The sequence below is a fragment of the Suncus etruscus genome, chromosome 15 (assembly GCF_024139225.1).
Source record: "Suncus etruscus isolate mSunEtr1 chromosome 15, mSunEtr1.pri.cur, whole genome shotgun sequence".
In the NCBI taxonomy this organism is placed as follows: domain Eukaryota; kingdom Metazoa; phylum Chordata; class Mammalia; order Eulipotyphla; family Soricidae; genus Suncus; species Suncus etruscus.
Window position 1 is genome coordinate 92,678,575 of NC_064862.1, and position 20,335 is coordinate 92,698,909.

The window sequence follows — 20,335 nt, forward strand, 5'->3', positions numbered from 1 at the left end:
ACTGGGCTGTGGGGACAGCCCCAAAAGGGCACCCTGGGGTGAAGGTTGGGGGAGTGACTGGCTGGAGCCCTGTGAGGCCCCAACTGCATCTCTGCAGAGGCTTCCCGCCCGCACAGGTCCTGTGAACCTGCCGACAGCACCCCAGGCCCTTTTCGTGGGGCACAAGGGGTCGGGGCTTGGCTACCTTTGAGCAAGCGTGGGGAGGGGGCATGGCCTCAGTTGCCAGGACATTCCAGGATGATCCCGCAGTAGTGGGCATCTGTGGGGCCTGGTCACAGGACAGGACGTAAGAGCTGGGTGTGCCTGTGTGAGCTGGCACCACGACGGGAGGGAGATGGGCCTGCAGGGACCCCATTTCGGGGGTTGAGCCCCAATGTGGGGCCCGGTCACCATAGCAAGGGGTGACAGCAACCCCAGGTGAAGGGACACACGCGTGTGTGTGTGTGTGTGTGTGTGTGTGTGTGTGTGTGTGTGAGAGAGAGAGAGAGAGAGAGCGAGAGTAAGCGAACGGGCAGGCTATGGGTGCGGCTCTGAGGCTGGTGAGGGGACAAATGTGCCTCTTGTGGCTTCAACCACAAATAAACAGAAGCTGCAGGAACTCTGTGATGGTGTTGGGGGCCCGTTCCCTCCCTGCCCCTGCCAGCCTGGCCTTTCCCCTCCCCATTGCCCCTCACTCCAAAGCTGGTGACCCTTGCCCAGTGTCTGGGCTGATCTGACTTCAGGACTCTTGGGAACAGGCAGAACCTGGCTCCTAGCGGAGGGAGTCTCATTTCTCCTGGGCCCCAACCCGCTCTGGAGCCCCAGCTGATTGCTCCTCCCAAGACCCCTTCCTAGCAAGTGGGGCATCTCAGGGAGGGGAGCGAACCCACCAGGGCTGGGCCAACCCTCAAGGAAGAGACTTGAAGAGCTTTCAGGGGTCTGGGGTCAGGACCTGGGGGGGCGCCTTGCCCTGCATGTGAGCTGAGGTTGGAGGAGTAGAGGCTGCTGGGAGCTTGGGGTGGGGCGAGAGCCGCCCACCCCCGCAAGGAAACCCCCCCACCCGAAACTGCAGAAGAGGCCGGAGGCATGCACACAGGTACATGTGTACATAAGATGTATGACACATTCATGTGCATGCCACAAGGCACACGCAGACATCCATGCACAGGACACCTGAGACTTATGCAAACAAGAACAGGGACGCGCGCACACACACACACACACACACACACACACTCGGTCCCCAGCACAGGGGCACCTCTGCTTCATTCGTGGTTCTGGCTGCCCAACCTGGGAGGACCCTCGGCCCAGCCACAGCGATCACTGGGGACCCTGGTTACCCACAGCCCCTCAAGCACAGACGAAGGAGAACCTGTGAGTGGCAGGGGCTCCCCACTGGCCAGTAGCCGCCTGCCTCCCCCGGGGTTCTCTCTCCAGACTCCCGCGCCAGCAGCAGGGCCCCAGGGGTCGGTTCTAGGCACCCGGGCATTCCTACTATGCACAAAGTCTGCCACGAGCCTTTGTGGATTCCTGCGTTTCACTGACAAGATGGAGAACTTGATTCTTCAAAAGCAAAACAGACCATAGAACAGTAGGAAGGCACATACCTTGGGCTCTGCCGAGCCCAGAGCTTTCTTCAGCACCTAACTTCCTAGGGTTCCCCAGGTCCCCACCAGGAGCAATCCCTGAGCTCTCCCGGGTGTGGCCCCAATTCCAAGAAAAGGGGGAAAAATGACTCCAGCTCTGCACCAAGGAGCTGGAGCTTGGGGTGAATTGTTGTGCAGACCTCTCCAGGTCCATCCCAGCCCCACACTGATCCCCAGAGCACAGAGCTGGGGTGCAGCGAGGTTCAGTCCCACCCCAAATCCTGCATCGCTGGCAGGGCACTGCACTGAGCAATCTGCTGGGGAGGCCCCACCAAAATATAAAAGAAGTAGGGTTGGCCTGGAGAGATAGCACAGCAGTAGGGCGTTTGCCTTGCACACAGCTAATAGCTAATCCAGGATGGACAGTGGTTTGAATCCCGGTGTCCCATATGGTCCCCAGGGCCTGCCAGGAGCGATTTCTGAGCGCCGCCCAGTGTGAACCAAAAACCAAAACCAAAAAAAAAAAAAAAAAAAAAAAAAGGTCGATGGGGCCAGAGCGACAGGACGGCAGGGAGGGTGTTTTTCTTGCACACAGCTGATCCAGGTTCGATCCCTGGTATCCCAAAAGGTCCCAGAGCCTGCCAGGAGTGATTCCTGAGTGCAAAGCTGTGAGTCAGTCCTGAGTGGGTGTGGCCGCTGGGTGTGGCGCCCCAAAAAATGGGGGGGGAGGGATCAGGAATGAAAAACGGAGGAACTCTGAGCCTGACCCCAGATGTGCCCGGTCTCCAAGCACTGTTGAGTGTGACACTCACACCCTAAGTAGATGAAACCTCTTGCTTTAAGGCAAAACTGGTAATGAAAGGCAGAGTCAATGAGAAGCTGCATCGCCCCTTCAAAAATAAAAATAAACTCGAGCGCCCACACCCCAAATTTGGCCTAAACCTCAAACTTCCAAAAGGGGAGAAGGCCCAGCTGGGAGGGTGGCCAGTTGGAAGCGATTTTCCCTAGCTCTGGGGTTGGGGTGGGGTGGGGAAGAGGCAATTTATGGCCCAGAGAACAGCCTTAAAATAGCCCTTTCCCCGTCCTGAAAGGCAGTGCTGAAATTTTCGAGAAAAAGCCACAGGCTCCTGGCAGCTGAGTGAGTGGCACAGCTGGTGACCCAAAGCCCTGCCCGGCACCCGCCCCTCCTGCCCCCAGGAACCATCCTTCCAAACGTGCTGAACTTTTTGTTTTGTTTTAATTAAAAAACAGCAAGTTCTTATATAAAAAAAAATTACACACATTGGAGCTGTCGGCGCTCCTTATTTACAGCAATCCTGGTCACAGCCTATGTACATAAGTCACACGCGGTGCGCACTAGTGTAGACCGGCCGGGGCGGGTGGGAGGGCACCCAGACTTATTGCACCATGGGTGGGGGACAGAATGTAGTCCGGGGGTGCAGCCTGGTGGACGGACGCTGCTCCCTCCAACCTTTGCTCCGTGGGGTCTCCAGTCTCAGGTGGGGGGCCAGGCGCGTGGCCCGGCCCGGTCAGCTGGGTCCAATAAATACCAGTCACAGTTTTTCTTTTGGGGGGGAAGGGGTGTCTTCTTTTGGGGAGGCGGGAGGGGGCCGAGCCCGGCGCGTGGGACCCGCCACGGCCTTGCGCGGGATTGGGGCTGGGCTTGGGGGTCGGGATCGGGTGGGCTGGGGCGGGGGGCTACATGTGGCGCTTCATGTGCAGAGCCAGGTGGTCGGAGCGCGAGAAGGCGCGGTCGCACAGGTGGCACTGGAAAGGCCGGTGGCCCGTGTGCTTGCGGTAGTGGCGCGTGAGCTCGTCGGAGCGCGCGAACTTCCAGCCGCAGCCGTTCCAGTTGCAGTGATAAGGCTTCTCCCCTGCGGAGAACGGGTGGGCGGGCTCGATCGGTCAGGGTTTCCCGGGAACCCCCGAACCCCGACTCGGCTCCCCCAGGGCGCGCCTGCACCGTCCCGCTCACTTGGCACCTGTGCGTCTTCCCTCCCTCCTTCCCTCCAGGCTTGGAGACTGGATAGATAGCCTTTGCGCAGCGCCTCTTCCTGGCTCCCCCTCGGGGATCCCGCGCTCGCAGGGCCCTGTCCCTCTGGGGGTCCCGAGCGCGCTGCCCAACGCCCCATCTTCTCTTCTAGCCTGGCTAAACAGACCCGCGCGGAGCGGGGCTCCGGCGAGCGCCCCTTCCCAGTGCGCCCTCCGGGATCCCGAGCGCGCCTCCAGCCTCCGCAAAGCCCTGGCTTGCAAAGCCAGCCCGCAGAGTGGGGCTGGTTCCCCGGGCTGCGCCCCGCTCCAGCGTGCCCCTGGGGGTGGTGGGACCCCCTGAAGGCCCCCGCCCAGCCGCGCGCCCCTCACCCGTGTGCGTGCGCAGGTGCGCCTTGAGGTGCGAGCTCTTGGTGTAGGTCTTGCCGCAGCCCGCGTAGCTGCAGGTGTGCGTGGCCGTGCGCTTCCGCGGCCAGGAGCGGCGGCCGCGCTTGGGCTTGGCGTCCAGCAGCTCGAGCGGGGACGACGGGGGCGTGAGCAGACCGCGGGCGGCGGGCGGCGCCAGGCCCAGGGCGGCGGCGGCGGCGGCCGCGGCGGCGTCCTCGAAGAGCCCGAAGGCGGCGGGCGCGGCGGGCACGGTGGGCACGAAGTGCAGCCCGGCCGGCCCGGGCGCGCCGAAGCCGGGCCCGGCGAAGTGCGGCGGCGGCGGCGGCGGGTGCGGGTGCGGGAAGGGCGCGCGCGCGGGCGGCGCGGGGAGGCGCGCGGGGCCGTCGGGGCTGAGCGGCGGCGTGTCGGGGCCGCGGTCGCCCGCCTCGCGCTTGAGCTCCAGCGCCCGCGGCCCCCGCAGCAGGCCGGGCGCGCAGCCGTAGGCGCCGTCCGGCTCGGGGGGCTCGGACTTGACCGGGCGGCCGGGCGGGGCCAGCAGGAAGCGGCCGCGCAGCGCGGGTCCCGGCGCCGGGGCCGGGGCCGGGGGCGCGTCCAGGTCGGGGCGCAGCAGCGGGGCGCCGTAGGGCGGCGGGTCGGGGTAGTAGAAGGCGGGCGCGGGCGGCGGCGGGGCCGGGGGCGCGGCGGGGGCGGCCTCGGCGCCCAGCCCGTCCAGCCCCATGCCCATGGACAGGATGAAGTCCAGGACGCTGTTGAGGTCGTCGTCGGCGCCGCCGCCGGGCTCGGGCTCCGCGCGCGGCCAGCGCTGCGGGGCGGACGGACAGGGGCCGGCAGATGGACGGACGGACGGGGACCGGCGGATGGACGGACGGACGGGGACCGGCGGATGGACGGACGGACGGGGACCGGCGGATGGACGGACGGACGGACGGGACGGACGGACAGGCGGGCAGAGGGGACAGAGAGGGCGCGGGCGAGTGAGCGGCGGGCGCGAGGGCGGGCGCCCGGCCCGGCCCCCGCCGCCGCCCGCCGCCCGCTCCCCGCACCCACCTCGTGCGCGCCGCGCTCCCGGCACGGGCTGGCGAAGGTGGCGAAGGCGGGCAGCACGGGCTCGCCCAGCGCCATGCCGGCGGCGTCGGGCGGGCGGGCGGGCGGGTCGGTCGGTCGGGCCGGGCGGGCGGGCGCGAGCGAGCGAGCGAGCGAGCGGGCGAGTGCGGCGCGGGGCGGCCGGCCCGGCCTTATAGGGCGGCTGGCGCGGGGGGCCGGGCCACGGCGGCGGCGGCGGAAACGCGTCCCGGATGGGGACGAGCTCGGCCCGGCCTAAATTTAGCCGCGGTATAAAAGCCGGCGGGCGGCGGCCGCCCCGGCCACTGCGCCCGCCAGGACCCGCGGCCGCCCGCCCGGCCTCCCCCGGCCTCCCCCGGCCGCCCGGCCCGCCCCCCGCCGTCGCCCCGGCGACGAGGCAACAGCGCGCGCACAACACGGACGGCGGCGGCGGGGCCCCGGGTCCCCCTGCGGGAGCGCGGGCCAGCCACGGGGGCGGCATCCGGGACGTCCCCGGAGGCGCCGAGTGTGGGGAGCGGGGGGTCCCCGAAGCCGCGGGAGGTGGGGAGGACGGGGCCCCCGAGGTCGCCGGCGACGGGGATGGGGGCATCCCCAGAGCTGTTGGAGACGGGGAAAAGGGAGTCCCCAGAACCACCGCGGATGGGCGTCCCCGGAGCCGCGGGAGGTGGGGAAGGGGGTCCTCGGGATCGCAAGGAACGGAGATGGGCCTCTGGAAATGAGCACAACGGGTTCACCAGAAGCACCGGGGATGGGGAAGGAAGGAAGGTGGTCCCCAGAAGCACCGGGGATGGATGGGGAAGGAAGGTGGTCCCCAGATCCCCTGTGAACGGACACTCGCAGCGGGGTGCCACCCGGGGAAGGCGGGACCCCACAACTGGACGGTCAGATCCCCCCATGTGCTGAAGGCACCAGGACGTCCCTGCTGGCACCTGGTTTAGCCCTGGCCCCTGTGCGGGGATGGGATTCCCGCCAGGACCCCTATGCTGGCAGGCAGGCAGGCAGGCACTCAGGAGGAGGGTGCCCACCAACAAGAGGACCGACCCCTAGTGCCACATCCCCTATCCACAGACCCGGAGCAAAGGTCCCTGGCAGTGAAGGGAGAGGGCGGGGCCCAGCTGAGCGCTGGCCTGGCTACCCCCGCAAGTGCTTCCTCGGGCCTCCGTATCCCCAGTGGGCGTGCACCAAGAGGGACCATTCGAACCTGTCTTCCCGAGGGTGCCGAAGTGCTCAGATGGGGTGTGAGTGCCTGAGGGTGTGTCGAGTGTATACATGTGTGTGAGTATACGAGTTGTGAGTGTGATGAGCGTGTCAGTGTTACGAGTGTGAGTGCAAGAGGGTGCTAAGTGTATGTATGAGAGAGAAAGTGCGGGTGTATGATGTCTGAACGCGAGTGTGTGGGTATCTGAGTAAAGCTGTAGGTGTGAGTGTGGGTGCCTGGAGGTATCTCGGGTGCTTGAGTCTGCGTCTGAATGTGTGCGAGCTTGTGTGGGTCTATGAGTTTGTGTGTGTCTGAATCCATGGGGGGATTTGAGCGTGAGGGGTGTAAGCACATGGACTGTCCCTGGGGGTCCTCGTGGACACCCCAAACTCCCTTAGGTCTCACCTGTGACAGACCCCTGGGCTTGGGCTTGATTTGGGGTAACTTCCCAGCTCTGCTCAGGATTAACCTCTGTGGGGCTCTGGGACCAGATGGGGGCAGACAACCCTCCCCATCATCCTGTCTTAGGAACTGCGAGATCCCCCATCCAGTCTATCGGTTTGCAGAAGGACAGTCGGCACAGACTTATGGGGGGTTGTTAGGACACTGTCTCAGGATCTCGGAGGGGTCCCCAGCTGCCAGGCAGCATATGAATGTGACACTTGCTTCCTGCCCTCGTGAGGGTCTAAATTCTGACTCCAGGCAGCACCAGGACGGGGTTCACGCACTGCTAGAAGCTTCTGCTGGGACTTGGGCAGTCATGATCCCTCTGCTCTGCGCCTGTCTTGGCTCGACTCTGAGCACTTGGCAGGCAGAACGGGGCTTGAACCTGGAGCACTGTGCTAAGAGCCGCCTCTGAGCAGGCTCAGGTGAACGGAGGTGGTGCAGGTGCTCCAGGTTGCCGGACGTGCCCGGGCGTGCGGTGCGTGGTGTCCCTGCCAATCAGCACCGCACAGACCCGCAGCCCTCATGGCCCCGTCCTGGACCTTCGCTTGGTGCCCGGAGGCTTTGATTTTCTTCAAGGATATTATGGATTCCTCAGGGTTCCGGCGGCACTTTGAACCCCTGTGTGGGACTCTGGCGGGGACCAGGAGGGTCCCGAGGTCACGGGACACCCCCTTTCACGATGGGAACCCCACTACACTCGGCGTTGCTGAGGCTGTGTATCTTCTGCTGTTTCCTCGACCTCTCTGAGCCTGTGCTGTTGAACGGCAGGATGATCTATCTGATGGGCTCGCCCCTGCCACGGCACCCCCAACGACTTCATGTCTCTTACAGAATCAGAGCACGGCGGGGAGAGGACTTGCCTTGCACGCAGCCAACCTGGGTTCGATCCCCAGCATTTCATTGAGTCCCCTGTACCTGCCAGCAGTGAGCCCTGAGCACTGAGACAGGAGTCAGTTCTAAGCACCATCAGCTGTGGCCCAAAACCAAAACCAAAACCAGGTGGGTGTGGCCAGGCCACAGGAACCAGCGCCTCCCTTCCTGGGCCACTCGGTCCTCCTGTTCCTGCTGCCTCCTAAGGCAGCCTCCCCAACTCCTAGCGCCCCTGGTGGGTCAATCAACCGGGGCAGGTGAGGGCATCCTACTCCAGGACCTGGATACTCAGCCCTGCCCCAGCCCCCCCGTGGGGCTCAAGGACAGGGTTGGGGCTGTGAGTGTTCTGAGCTCTGAGAGTTCTGGGTTTGCTTCTGAGCACTGTAGAGTGAGCCCAGAGGCTGAGCAATATAGAACAGCACAGTGGGGAAGATGTTTGCATTGCACATGGCCGCCACGGGTTCGATCCCCGGCATCCCAGAGGGTCCCCAACGCACCGTCAGCTGTGATCTGTGAGTGCAGAGACCGGAGTGAGTCCTGAGCATCAATGGGTGTGGCCCAAAACAAAACAAAACAAAAACAAAACAAAGAGTGAGCCCCAAGTTCCCCCTTGGTTTGGCTCAGGCCTGCCTGTGGCTCTGGCCGGAAGTCCCTCATCTGCGGGGCAGTGCCCCCCTCTTTCCACTGGTGTTTTTCCAGGAAATGAGTAGTGAAGAGCCTAGCAAGGCTGCACCCGAGCACTGCAGCCTGAGCATCTCCAGTGCCTGCAGGTCAGCAGGGGGACAGGCGTAGGGAGCTGGCTGCAGGAGAAGCCAGCTCAGGGCAGGGTCCTGTAATGAGGTGACCAGGGCCAACTTTGGGGTCTTGGGGTCACAGGCAGGGCTGGAAGTGTGGAGACCCCAGATGTGCAGGCAGTGATAGATGTGGGAGCACTGAGAGTAGGATCACCCCACAGTCAGATGTAGCCCCCAAACCAAAATTTATTACTTTTTATTTGGGGGCCACACCCGACATTACTCCGGGGTTACTCCTGGCAGGCTCCCGGGACCCTCTGGGATGCCTGGGATCGAATGTAGGTTTGGTGTGTGTGAGGTCAGCACCCTCCTCGCTGTTCTATGTCTCCAGACCCCCAAAATTAATTTTTGTAGCAGGCATCAGAGCCAGTTTGGGGGTGTCAGACAAGCGTCTCCTCACTCTGCCATCTCTCTGTTCCCCTTTAGGAGTCCTTAGGCATCTGTGAGTGTGTGTGTGTGTGTGTGTGTGTGTGTGTGTGTGTGTGTTTTGGCTATGCTCCTGGCATCTGTGAGTGTGTGTGTGTGTGTGTGTGTGTGTGTGTGGTGTGTGTGTGTGTGTTTTGGCTATGCTCCTGGCTCTGGGAACTGAGAACCATGTGAGATGCTGAGACTTGAACCCAGGTTGGCTGTGTGCAAGGCCAATGCCCTTCCTGCTGTGCAATTATTCTGTGTTCATCCTCTATCCGTCCATCAGTCAACCTCTTCAAGGGCTGACTTGCAACAATTCTGGTTCCCTGAAAGGAGTTTTTTTTTTGTTGTTGTTATTTTTTTGGGGGGAGGAGTGGGCCTCACCCAGAGACTCAAGGGACTCACTCCTGGCTCTGTGCTCAGGAATCACTCCTGACAGTGCTCGGGGACCCTATGAGATGCCTGTGATCAAGCCCAGGTCTGTCACTGTAGAGCAAATGCCCTCCCACTATGCTATTGCTCTGGCCCCCTCCACACTTTTATTTTATTTTATTTGTTCGTTTTGTTGTTGGGCCACACCCTGGTGTTGCTCAGGGGTTACTCCTAACTATGTGTTCAGAAATGGCTTCTGGGGCCCGGAGAGATAGCACAGCGGCATTTGCCTTGCAAGCAGCCGATCCAGGACCAAAGGTGGTTGGTTCAAATCCCGGTGTCCCATATGGTCCCCCATGCCTGCCAGGAGCTATTTCTGAGCAGACAGCCAGGAGTGACCCCTGAGCACTGCCGGGTGTGGCCCAAAAACAAAACAAAACAAAAAAAAAACAAAAAAAAACCCCAAAAACAGAAATGGCTTCTGGCAGGCTCAGGGGAGCATATGGGACTCCAGATATCGAACCCAGGTTCCTCTGGGTCAGCCTGGTGCAAGGCAAGAACCAAACCACTGTACAATCACTCTGGCCCCTACGCTTTTATTTTAAATTTAATTGTATTGAAACCCTTGTGATTTTCAAAGTCCTTGTAGTTGGGTTTCAGACAGACAATGTAGCCCACCAACAGTGTCCACCTCCCTCCGCCAATGTTCCCCAAGTACATCTCACACCACCACTCCTGCCCCCAGCCTGCCAGTACAACAGGCTCATTTAAAGTTTTGATTGTTTGGGGCTGGAGCGATAGCACAGTGGCAGGGCATTTGCCTTGCATGTGGCTGACCTGAGACAGACCCGGGTTTGATCCCCGGCATCTCATATGGTCCGCGAGCCTGCCGGGAGCAATTTATTTTCTTTTTTTCTTTTGGTTTTGGGGTCATACCCGGCAGTGCTCAGGGGCTACTCCTGGCTCTCTGCTCAGAAATCGCTCCTGGCCGGCTCAGGGGACCAAATGGGATGCCGGGATTCGAACCACTATCCTTCTGCATACAAGGCAAACGCCTTACCTCCATGCTATCTCTCTGGCCCCGTCCAGGAGCGATTTCTGAGTGTAGAGCCAGGAGTGACCCCTGAACGCCACTGGGTGTGGCCCAAACACCAAAAATTAAATAAATAAAGTTTAGATTGTTCAAGTTTGAGTCTCTTGATTCCATCATTGTTGACTTTGGCTTGGATATTTAGTTCTGTCCTTTTATTTTTAATCTCACCAATGCACCTGAGACCTTGGCCCCTGGCCCCCAGCCTTTTATATTTGAGTTTCTCCTCCTCCTCCACTTTCTTCCCTTCTCCTTGCTAAACTCTGGGGCCTTTTTTTTTTTCTTCCTCTTTTTAAATCAAATCTAACTTGGGTCTACTGCCAGCCTCCCAGGGGTGTGTTTCTTTGGGGGTGCGGCTGATGGGGCCGGGAGTCTGAGCTGCAAAATCTAGCCAGAGCCAGGAGGGAAGGTGGGTGCGTGATGAGTATGATGTCACGCTTGCATCACAGCTGTGTTGGCACACAGGGGCCCTGGCACGGGGAAAGGGGGGGATCGTGGGTGTCGGCCTCGAGGCCCCCAGTGCGTCATCCCCGCTTTACGTAAGCCCGGGGAGCATTTCTGGGAAACTCCCTGTTTTTTGTTGGATGTTTTTGCAGATTTTTCCAGCGTCGCACATGAGCCAGACCCGAGCCCCGAGAGCGCCCCTGCCCAGGGCCCCGTTTCCAGCCGGGCAGGCCGCGCCCCTGGAACAATCAGGTTTTTCTTCCACTGCAGAAACTTTCCACCACGAGCGCAGTTTTGGGAAACAGGCATTTTTTCTTTCGCTTTTTTTTCCTCTCCTGTTTTTAAAAAAGTCTTTTTCTTTTTACTTTCTCCAGGCGCAGAGGTGGGAAGGGCTGGGGTGCCCCGCGTGCCTCCCCGCCTGCCCGCCTGCCCTGTGCCCTGGACTCAGCTCCACCCCGTGTGCACGCATGAGTGAGTGTTCCCCAAGGGCTCACCAGCTGGTGCTCACTCGCTTACACAGTGCCAGTGGGTGTAGACACAGGAGACAGGCAATGGGGGGTGGCAGGCACGTTCCTACCTGTGTTTTTATTTATTATTTATTTATTTATTTATTTATTTATTTATTTATTTTTGTTTTTTCGGGTCACACCCGTTTGATGCTCGGGGGTTACTCCTGGCTAAGCACTCAGAAATTGCCCCTGGCTTGGGGGGACCATATGGGACGTCAGGCTATCAAACTTCAGTCCTTCCTTGGCTAGTGCTTGCAAGGCAGACACCTTACCTCTAGCGCCACCTCGACGGCCCCTGTGTTTTTATTTTTTATTTTATTTTATTTATTTTTGGTTTATGGGCCACACCCGGCAGCGCTCAAGAGTTACTCCTGGCTCTGTACTCAGAAATTGCTCCTGGCAAGCTCAGGGGACCATATAGGATACTGGGGATCAAACTCAGGTCCATCCCAGGTCAGCCACATGCAAGGCAAACACCCTACCGCCGTGCTATCTCTCCGGCCCGTTTTTTTTTTTTAATTTTTCTTTTGTTTTAGGGCCACATCGGCAGTGCTTACTCCTGGATCTGTGCTCAGAAATCGCTCCTGGCAGACTGGGGGGACCCTATGAGATGCCAGGGATAGAACTCAGGCCTGTCCTGGGTTGGCCACATGCAAGGCAAACATCCTACCGCTGTGCCATCATTCCAGCCCTCTGCTGTGTTTTTACCTCCACATGTGAGCACGTGTGCAATTAAGTAGCACGCGTGCCACACCAGGACCATCATGCAAGCTCGTGCACAAACCCACGGCCAGGAAGGGACTCGGAATCAGGGTCACAACAGAGCCAACCCTACTCACCTCCCCCCCTCCATTCCCAGCAGGAATCACTGTAGGTGTGGCCCAGAGCCAAATCATGAAAACATCACCACCACCACGAGCAACAATAATAATAACAATGATGATAATAACTCAAGTGAAAGGGAAAAAATGGCCCCCAGTCTATTGAGGAGAAGGAAAGAAGTTGAGTGGAGGAGAAAGACAGATGTGAAATCAGGGGCATCATTGGTGGGGTTAAGGAAGGACAGAACTAGGGGCCCAGAGTGGTACACAGTGGGTAGGGCGTTATTTTGCACATGGCCAACCCAGGGCATCAAACCCGGGCATCCTAGAGGGTCCCCCAGGGCCTGCCAGGAGTGATTCCTGAGCACAGAGCCAGGAGTTAATCCCCATTGCATCTCGGCCTGTTGGCTAAGATCAAGTGTAGGAGTTAATCCCTGAGCGCCTCGGCCAGTGTTGCCCAAAAATCAAAACAAAACAGAACTCAATCTCAACAATGCTGAAATCCCGAGACTCAAACTTGAACAACCGAACTTATGAACCAGCCTGTCACAGTGGAGGGCTGGGCGGGGGTGGTGGCCTGGCTCTAATGGTGAAGGGAGGTGGACGCTGGTGGTGGGTGGGACTGTCCCGGAGACAGTGTATGTTTAAGACTCAATTATGTATCACTTTGTAAATCACAATGCTCTAAACTAGAAGAAAAAAAAGGGCTGGAGTGAGAGCACAGTGGGGAGGGTGTTTGCCTTGCACATGACTGACCCGGGCTCAATCCTCGGCATCCCATAGAGTCCCCCAAGCACTGCCAGGAGTGATCCCTGAGCACCTTCGGGTGTGGCCCTAAAGCAGCAGCAACAACAAAAAAAAATTAAAGTTGTTTTGTTTTATTTTGTTTTGACCACTCCCTGTGACACTCAGGAGTTACTCCTGGCTATGAGCTCAGAAATTGCTCCTGGCTTGGGGGACCATATGGGATGCCAGGGGATCGAACTGCGGTCTGTCTTCTGTCAGCCACGGGCAAGGCAAACACCTTACTACTGTGCCACCGCTCCAGCTTCCCCAAAATTAAAGTTTTAAATCAAATTAAAAAAAATTTTTTTTGGCTTTATGGCCACACCCAGTAGCACCCAGGGGTTATTCCTGGCTCTGTTATTGACAGGCTTGGGGGACCATATGGGTTGCTGGGGATCAAACCCTGGTCTGCATTCAAGGCAAACACCCTACTGCTGTGCTATCTCTCCGGCCCCACCAGGAGCAATTTTTGAGCACAGAGCCAGGAGTGACCCCTGAACACCACTGGGTGTGACACCCCCCCCCCCAAGAAAAATAAAGTTCTGGTGTGCTAGAAGATGGGGTCTGACCCCTCATCTCAGAGTCTCTATTGAGCAGGGAGAGGAAGCCTACCCTGGAATCCATGTTGGGGACCCTCATGCCCCTTCATTCTGAGCGACATGAACATGGCCACATTGCTCAGATTTGGGGGCCTGACACTTCCCAGTGAGAAACCTAAAACGCACATCCACAAGCTTTTGTGGGGGATCGAGAGAACACAGAGGTGGAGGAAGCCTTGCACTTGGCCAACCCGGGTCAACACCCAGCACCCCTGAGCCCCACCAGGCTCATTCCTGAGCACAGAGCAATGCAAGGTATGACCTCACAAACACTAGTTTTACTTCTTTCCTTCAGGGTTTTGGGCCATTCCTGGCAGTGCTGGGACCCTGTGGGCTGCGGACAAACTCCTGTGTCGCCCCAGCCACGGTCATGCTGGGCACTTTGTCCTTCCTTTATTTCCCCTTATCTTTGGGGTTTAGGCTGGCCGAGATCTAGTGTTTGGCTTCCGCTCACTCTCCCAGGCGGCCCAGCAGTGCCTGCTTCTTCGAGCTGAGGAATGGGGGGCCTTCGAGTACCTCCGAGCCCAAGGCCAGACACGGGGATGGTCGGGGCAAGGACAAAGGCCACCCGAGGCAAAGTGAACCAGCCCTGGCCCACCTGACTTCCCACCAGGCTACGTCTTTATTCCCTTTCTTTAAAAACAAAACAAAACACAACAGTTTTTGTTTAATTTATTTACTTCTTTGTGGTTTGGGGGCCACATCCAGTGGCTCAGGGGTTCCTTCTTGCTCTGTGCTCAGAAATCGCTCCTGGCAGGCTCAGGGGACCCTATGGGATGCCGGGGATTGAACCCAGGTCAGCCACATACAAAGCAAACACCCTCCCTGCTGTTCTATCACTCCTGCCCCCCAGCTTTAATTTCTAAGGAGGGGAAGGGATGGAGAAAGGTGGTGGAGAGAGACTTCTTCGAGCGAGTGGCATGGAGGAGGGGGAAACTGAGGCAGGGCCAGGCCTGCTGTGGCTCTTGGCCTGGGAGAGGAGAAGAGGGGACCCCGTGCTGGCGGCTGACACAGTCCGGGGCTGGCCACCTGTCCGCAGCTGCGCTGGAGAGTGAGCCTGGCTCGGCTTTATATACCCGGGTTATTTTTAACCCGCTTCCCTGCAGCCGGGGCTTCCTCTCCGGGCTCAGGAAACCCGGCTTGGCCTGTGTCCTGCTCACGCACGCCAGCCTGGAGCCCGGGAACGGCAGGCCTGGAGGGAGATTTGGGAGCCTGAAGCTCCCTCCAGGCCTGCCCCCCTCACAGCCACAGGGTCGGTTTTGGGGGCGCCACCGTCCCCCCATCTCGCTAGCCCCTGGCTCAGTCCTCAGTGCCTCGTACTAGGGCCGGGGGCACCTGCTCATTCTGCTCTCCCCACTGTCCACAGTGCACCCAAGGCCAGGGTCCGACCCTGCCCAGTGACACAGGTCATGGGAAGGACCCTCAGTGTCTCGAGCACGACAAGAGGGGGACCCCATGACAGCCTGTTCAGCTCAGAGGCACGAAAGCCGCTGTCTCATGCTGGAACATTCTTCCCCGGCAGCATGCCCCCTGCCTCCCTATCTGGGCTCTCGGCTGTGGGTTCCAGGCCGAGGCCCCGCCTGCCTGCCCTCCCGGCCCATGCCGCCACCACCACCACCATCGCCTCCTTTCCAATCTGGTCCCCGCTGTGGCCGTGTGCAGCTATATTTGGCCACTTCAAACCCTGCTTGCCTGCGCCTCGTCCACAAATAGCCCACTGGGCCCCCCCACGGGGTCGCGGCCACAGGCCTGTCATTATCCAGGGCCGAGGGAGGCCGGCCGAGGGCAGGGCCGCACCCTTGGGCACAGTCGGGGCTCCAGACTGGCCCGTGGCCAAACTGGGGTTTCTGCTGGGGTTAAAAAAGCTTGGGCTGGGCCGGGTAGGTGGCGCTGGAGGTAAGGTGTCTGCCTTGCAAGCGCTAGCCAAGGAAGGACCTCGGTTCGATCCCCCGGCGTCCCATATGGTCCACCCAAGCCAGGGGCGATTTCTGAGCACATAGCCAGGAGTAACCCCTGAGCGTCAAACGGGTGTGGCCCAAAAACCAAAAAAAAAAAAAAAAAAAGCTTGGGCTGGCCAGGACAGGCGGCTCCTGAATCAGCCTCGAGAGCAGGTGCTCCCAGGGGAAACTGAGTCACCAGGTGATGTTTCTCACACAGACACACAGACACACAGACACACACACACACACACACAGACACAGACAGACACAGACACAGACACAGACAGACAGACACACACACACACACACACACACACACACAATCCAAATCTGTCCTAAGGGAAGAGCTGAGTTCCGTCCCCAACAGAAGTCCCCAACACACATGTTCATGTAGCACAGAGTTCACAGCAGCACACACGTGTTCGTGGCAGCACCTGTGTGTTCTGTGCCATCTCCAGGGCCTGAACGCTGCCGTGTGGGACTGGGGGAGTTTATCCAGTGTCCCTCTGGAAGCTCTGAGCTTGGCGGGCCAGTGCCCCAATGGATATGGGGCAAAGATATGGGGTGTCCTGGGCTGGGAGGAGTCTCAAGAGGTGGAAATGGGTGCACCAAGTACCAAAATCTTCTTGAGTTTTGGGGGCCACACCCAGCAGTGCTTAGAGGCTACTCCTGGCTCTGCACTCAGGAATCATTCCTGGCAGGCTCGGGGGACCCTATGGGATGCTGGAGATGGAACCCAGGTTGGCTGCATGCAAGGCCAAGGCGTACGCCTTTCCAGCTGTGCTGTGGCTACTGCCCCATGGTTCTAGAACTTTCTGTTGCCCCATTCTGCTTTCCCTTGAGAGAGCCCTTCCCCCGCCCTGCCTGCCGCTGAGCCGCCTACCTCAAGCATGCACTTGAGGAATATTTGCTCTGAGCCTGAGTCCCTGCGTCACCCAGAGGCGCCGGCCTGGGCAGGACCTGCTGTGTGTGTGTGTGTGTGTGTGTGTGTGTGTGTGTGTGTGTGTGTGTGTGTGTGTGTGTGTGTGGTGTGTGTGTGCGCGCGCGTGTGCGTGTGTGTGCGCGTGTGCCCGTGGTGGTGGTGGTGGTGGTGGTGGTGGTGGTAACTCCTGAAGTCAGGCTCATGGTACCCCATTATGTCTCTGGTGAAGGTGGTGCCCCACCTGCAGCAGGGACAGAGCCCAGGCTCCTGCAGGGACCCCAGGGGACACTGTGGGGTTTCAGCTTGCAGTTTTGCACAAGACGTGAGGCAGAGTCACTGGTAAAGTATATTCCAGCTTGTTGAACAGCTTCTTAAATCTCACTGAGTCAGGGGCCGGGCAGTGGCGCTACAGGTAAGGTGCCTGCCTTGCCTGCGCTAACCTTGGACGGACCGCGGTTCGATCCCCCGGTGTCCCATATGGTCCCCCAAGCCAGAAGCAACTTCTGAGCACATAGCCAGGAGTAACCCCTGAGCGTTACTGGGTGTGGCCCAAAAACCAAAAAAAAAAAAAAAAAAAAAAAAAAAATCTCACTGAGTCAGCCTAGCTTCTACTTTTGCTGCCATTTTTATGAGCCCGAATGTAATATCCATCACCTAAGGGTCAGGGTTGATTAACTAAAGGAACTTGTGTTAATTAACTCAGAAAAGGTGAAAGGAAAAGTAATTCTGCAGGTGGTTTTTTTTTGTTTTGTTTTGTTTTGTTTTTTGAGCCACACCCGACCTTGCTCAGGGATTCCTCCTGGCCCTGCACTCAGAAATCACTCCTGGCAGGCTCGGGGGACCCTATGAGATACGTATCGGCATTCCAAAGGGGGGGTCTGTCCTGTGTTGGCCACGTGCAAGGCCAATGCCCTGCTGCTGTGCTATCACTCCAGCGCCTGATTCCGCAGGTGTCTGATGACAGGACACCCTGAGCAGGGCCATGGAGAGGCCACAGGGAGAGGGTCTCAGGGCCACCGCTAGGGCACCCGAAGCCATGGATGGACAAGGGGCTCGCGTGTGCATAAATGTGTAGTGGTACCTACACTCATGTGATACCTGTCACTCATGTTTGCACATGCGCTTGCATGTGTCATGGTCATGTGTCGTTTGGTGCCAGTGCACGGTGGGGCATGACTGAGGCGATGTCAGCATGGCTGTTTCTCAGAGCTGTGGAGTCGCTGCGTGGGGCTGAGCCTGGTCACCCCAGGATTCAGGTCTGGGCCGTGAAGGCGCCCGGCTGCAGGAATGCAGAGACCAAGTGTCCAGGCTGATAGGGGTGTCGAAAGTACAGATGAGGGTTTCATGTGGGGACCTGTGAAAAGATGAGAAAAGACAATGGTGTCACATAGGGGTGAGCTTTGTTTGGGTTTTGGGCCACACACAGTTGTGCTCAAGGGCTCTGTGCTCAGGGATCACACCCAGAGGTTCTCAGGGAACTCGATGGGATGCCGAGGATCGAACCCAGGGGTCAGCTGCATGCAAGGCCAACGCTCTCCCCACTGCGCTCTGTGTCACTCTATGAAGATTTAAGGTTCTTGGGCGCTGATCTGAGTGAAATGACCCTGGTGGGGAGTTCTCCACCCACGAGGCCTCAGGTCTGATCCCGCAACGGCCAGGAACACCGCGCAGAAGGGCTGGTCTGGTCTGGGGGGGTCTCCAACCCTCCGTCTTGTTCTGTCCAGGTGGCTGCCCAGGCCAGCGAGGCAAAGGGGAAGTGGGCCCAGGGCCCCCACATTTGCATCTGCCCATCTCTTCGGTGCTCCAGGCTGCACCCACATGCCTGTTCCTGTTTCTTCCTGCTGGGGAGGATGTTACCCCACGGGCTTCTTAGAAAGAGCTGGGGTTGACCCTGCTAGCACCCAGTCCTCCCTGGGCAGTGCCCTGCGGGGCTCTGTGGGGTGCAGGGGGGCTGGGAGGGAATGCAACTGTCTCCTAGATACACCAAGCAGGCAACGCCCCGCAGGGTCCGGCTGACCCCATGTATTCGAGCCCAGGGGAGGGTGGACTGTGGGACTCCCATTCCCAGGCTCTGCTGGGGACCTGGACTGTCCTCCCATCCACAAGCTGGCTCTTAGGTTGATCTGCAAGGACCCCATTTGCAGATGAGGAACAGGTGGGGGAGGGAGATGGGGAAGCATTGGTCTCATCTTTCTATTGACCCGCAGGGGAGAGGCTCTGTGCACAGGAGAGGGGGTGAGGAAGGGGTGCAAGGAGGAACTGCAGGCAGCGGCAGGGCCTTTGCCCTGCACAGAACTGACCTGGGTTCGAGCCCTGGCATCCCATAGGGTCCCCTGAGCCTGCCAGGAGCGATTTCTGAGCACAGAGCCAAGAGGAACCCCTGAGCCCCGCTGGGTGTGGCCCCAAAACAAACAGAAAATGAGGGGTTGAAGGAGAGCTGAGGGAGGGGTTAGCGTGCGGGAAGGGGTCTCAGGCCTGAGCAGGGCCGACCCCTCCCCAGCTGTTCGAGCAATTGGGCCACAGACACCGTCTTGAATCAGGACAGCGGAGAGGGAGGGGAGGGGCCCTGCCTGGCCATGGTTCGGGGCACATGTGTGTGCAGGTTTATACCGGCACATGCCCCAGTGTGCAGGTTTGTACAGACACACACGTTTGTAAGGGTCACATGTGTGCAGTGCGCGTGGTCCTGTGTGTGCTTGGCATGTTCGTGGCACCATATGCATGTGGAGTGTGCATGACATGTACACACATGTACATGTGTGACTGCATCATAGCACTGTTGTGGTTCGTGTGTGTTTGTGGTTCGTGCCTATGTGGTTCATGCGTGTGCATGGGTCATGTGTGCTCCTGCCTCCCAGGCGGGGGGGGGGGGGACCGAGGGCTCCGCGGCAGACAGGCGCAGCTGGAAAGCGGGCAGGGCCATGGGCCAAGGGCGCAGGTGCCTCCCGCTTTACATAGCGATACGCTTGGCCTCCCCCGGCCCTGACTGGCAGCCGCCACCGCGGCGCGATTTCACTTCTGCGTTTCACTTTTCCTGCTGCCCAGGGCGGGTTTGTCCGGCCCCAGTGTGGGGAGGGGGCCTCGGTGTGAAGGTGCCCAGTGGGAGTCCCAGGCCCATTGAGGGACGCATGGGGGGTGAGAGAGAGAGACAGTCAGACAGGCAGGCAGAGACAGAAATAGAGAGACCCGGCCTCGGCCTGCTGTGTGGCCCCGAGTTGGGGTCTTGCAGCCTCTGGGCTTCAGGGTCCCAAGGAGTTGGGAGTGGGGTGGGGTGACGGGTGACGGCTTGACTTTAAGAATCCGACCCTGATCATGCTGGGGAAGCGGCAGAGTGGGACCAGATTGTGCGTCACCAGGGGTAGACTGGAGGGCTGAGGGAGGCGAGGGTGGGTGTGAGGGTCCCGCAGGTCGCCCCTGCCCGGTCCCCGCTGCCCGGCCCCTCGCTGGGACCCGGTGGCCGAGGATGGAGGAGCCTGGAGCTGCCGCTTCCCCCGGGAGCGAGGGCCCAGCCGGGCTTATATAGCGGCTCCCAAAATATCTGGCCGCCCATAGGCTGAGGCGGGCAGCGCGTGGCTTCCTGGCCTGCCAAGATGTTTCCTGCCGATAGCCGAGCGCCGAGGCCTTATCGGTGACCCCAGGGCCGGCCGGGGTTCAGCTCCACGCAGGGGACAGGCTGTCCCGGGCCGGCAGGAGCTGCAGTGGCTCGGGAAGGGGTCACGGAGACGGCCCGTGATTGTGGGGCTCCCCGGGGAGCACGGGGTCAAGGATGAGAGCCCAGAGTGCCGCACAGCGCCCCTGCGCCTCGAGTCGGGGAGTTGGTGTCCCCCGGCCCGAAGCCTCGGGTTCAGCTGGAAGGGGTGATGGGGGAGGGGAAGCCGAGTCTGCCACCGAGAAAGAAGGGGGACTGTGGCTGGGGTTCAGTGGATGTGCAGCTCACCGGGCTGGCCCTGGGAAGAGTCCACGGGCTTCCCACGTCCACCTGGGCCATGGGTGCCAACTGTTCCTTCCCCAAGGCCCTGCACAGAACCCCACAGAACAAGGCCTCTTGTCCCCTCCTGTCTGCTGCACAGGCCAGGCACGGGCGCCTGGCCCCCTGAGAGGGCGAGAGCTGAGGGGTCCTGGGACCCAAGAA

General features: G+C 59.8%; 1 protein-coding gene across 1 annotated transcript; it reads right to left on the reverse strand.

The window, feature by feature from the left end:
* Window positions 1–2,783: 2,783 nt before the first annotated feature.
* KLF2 (KLF transcription factor 2) lies at window positions 2,784–4,659 on the reverse strand. The gene is made up of 2 exons (XM_049788394.1): window positions 3,927–4,659; window positions 2,784–3,439 (listed from the first exon to the last, which is right to left on the reverse strand). Exons 1-2 carry the CDS (start codon window positions 4,657–4,659, stop codon window positions 3,264–3,266), a joined length of 909 nt encoding a protein of 302 aa, XP_049644351.1. The 3' UTR covers window positions 2,784–3,263.
* Between the last annotated feature and the right edge of the window lie 15,676 nt (window positions 4,660–20,335).